We start from the raw sequence: 2,214 nt of genomic DNA, 5'->3' as shown, positions 1-2,214 counted from the left end.
CCCCCCCGTGTGATGAGCTGGGCCGAATACCGCCCCGCCGCCGCCGTCGCTCCACTTCAAATCAGAGGCGGGGAGAAATTGTAGCCACGTGCCGCTGGTCCCGTCTGGTTCCCGCTGGTCCGCCGCTCGGCGCGCAGGCGGTGGTGACCGGGCCGCCCGACCGGGCCGCCGCGACACGTGCAGACGCCGGCCCGTCCACGTGCCCCCCCCCCCGGGCGCGACGCACAACCATGCACTCATTGTCCTCATGCACCCAAGCCTCGGTAATGGGTTCCAGAGAAGCGAGTCTAGTCACCTGTCGACCAACGTGCCACGTCGACGAAGGCGAAGGGGACCCCCTCCCCTCGGAACGCCGTTCTCCCGGCGGGCGCGTCGCGGTAGACCGGGTAGACCTCTAGAGAAACCCCCTGCAACTATAACGCGAACGTAGGGCCCAGCGTCAAAGGGAGCGCTGATTGACCCACTGCACTTATGGGGTCTATCCTATCACGCATCACGTGCTAGGTGCTACGTGATGGGTAGTCTGGCGATTTGCGTGTGCTTCTTCCCCGCACCTGGCGTCTAGCTAAATTGCGCCTGGCACGTAGCACCTAGCTACTAGCACGTATCTACAAGCATTCTTTTTAAAAGGACAGACCCGAGGGGTACCTCCACTCCTCTAGTAGGTTTACACTGACTGGAGACAAGTGATTGGAGATTGATTGGAAATTAATTGGAAATATGATTGGAAATCGATTGGAATTTGAATAGAAACTGATTGGAATTGGTAATGTTTGAATGGAGTAAACGGAAAGAAATTCCTAAAATTCAATTTTGTGGGGCATGTGGGGTGCAAACTGAAGACATTCTGTCAAAAATAGTGCATGTAACCTCTGAAAATAGTAAAAACAACATACCAACATATTTTTGATTTACATATATGGACCTTCTTGGACATTGTAAATTAAAAATATGTTTTAAGCGTGCTATTTCACCTTCTGTAAGGGTTAAAACAGTTCAAAATGCAACTAAATTCACAGAAAAATTCCACTTAACATACTGATTGATTTGTGGAAATGATCGGAGTGATTGGAGTGATTAGAAAATGACTGGAATGTGATTGGAAAACGATTAGTTTTTAGACCGTACACTGATCGGACGTAGTGAGGTACCCCTCGGATAGACCCCTACTCGCCCCTACTGTCCGCAACGTACTTGTACGACGACGTTTCGTTCTATATTAGCGACGACTATAGAGCATTCCGCTGCAAGCGAACCGGAACCTACAGAAGAAAAGCATAACTTCTCGATCTGCTTCCCTCTGCGTGACCGCTGGCTGACCGGCATACCAAGGTCATCGTTGACGTTGACCAAACAGCGTTCAGGAGGAAACATATCGGGCAGTCATGCTTCTCTTCCTAAGGTTCCGGTTGGCTTGCAGCGGTATACCCTATTCCAGAGTGTACATCGCACTCCGAGGTTGATGCGATCAGAAGTAAGCGTCGCACAACTTCGTTTCAAAATGTATTTCACTGTCACTCAAGTTTATCAGTAGATTGGCGTTACTCCGAACGCTGTAGTTCAACGCGTTCAAATTTTTCAATATTAGGCATGACAAAACAAGTAAAAACAAAATATACGAAGTACACACTTTCCATAACACATTATACAAAACCTTGGCCCAGGAAAGGTATCGAGCGCAAACAAAGCACAAAGACTCACCTAATTTTTAAAGATGGGGACGTCACCATTCACACTTCACATTTACATCTTCACAACACATCAAACAGCACTCGAACGTCACTGAACATGAAACTCACAGAATGCCATTTGATAAACACAAGGCCTTTCATTGACACTTTCACAACACATTTATAGATAGGAGTAAGTCACGTGTTGCAGCTGGAGGTTACACTCTAGGTCTAGGCCAAGGTCACATTGTAATGGTGGATAGAGCGGCCGGCGGCAGGGGAGTGGAAATCCTAGATCTAGCATCTCAAGGTAGAGGTTAGTGTCCAGATCTCACACACGAACTTGGCAGCCAGCCTCTCACGAGCATGTCTGGCGCGCTTATTGGACACCGAGCTCAAGTCAAGACACAAAAGTTGCAGCGGTAAACAATTCCAACGGAGATCGGTAGTCGTGAGAGGAGTGACAATGCCGAGCCGGGCGCTAAACGCTAAACTCAGCTGAATCGGTGTCCAGCCCTTGTGAGCGACTGGACTGGGTGCTGGT

General features: G+C 49.3%; 1 protein-coding gene across 1 annotated transcript in view; it reads right to left on the bottom strand.

The window, feature by feature from the left end:
* Nucleotides 1-1,745, bottom strand: part of LOC113202318 (prolyl 4-hydroxylase subunit alpha-1) — a 57,374-nt gene extending 55,629 nt beyond the window's left edge. The window contains exon 1 of the mRNA XM_052274545.1: nucleotides 1,702-1,745. Coding sequence (XP_052130505.1) covers nucleotides 1,702-1,730 — 29 coding nt within the window. The 5' untranslated portion in view covers nucleotides 1,731-1,745. The remainder of the gene's footprint in view (nucleotides 1-1,701) is intronic.
* Nucleotides 1,746-2,214: the final 469 nt, after the last annotated feature.

The sequence above is a fragment of the Frankliniella occidentalis genome, unplaced genomic scaffold (genome assembly GCF_000697945.3).
Source record: "Frankliniella occidentalis isolate FOCC.00 unplaced genomic scaffold, Focc_3.1 Scaffold407, whole genome shotgun sequence".
In the NCBI taxonomy this organism is placed as follows: Eukaryota; Metazoa; Arthropoda; class Insecta; order Thysanoptera; family Thripidae; genus Frankliniella; species Frankliniella occidentalis.
Note: the sequence above shows the minus strand (reverse complement) of the source record. Positions and strands in the feature narration are given on the sequence as shown.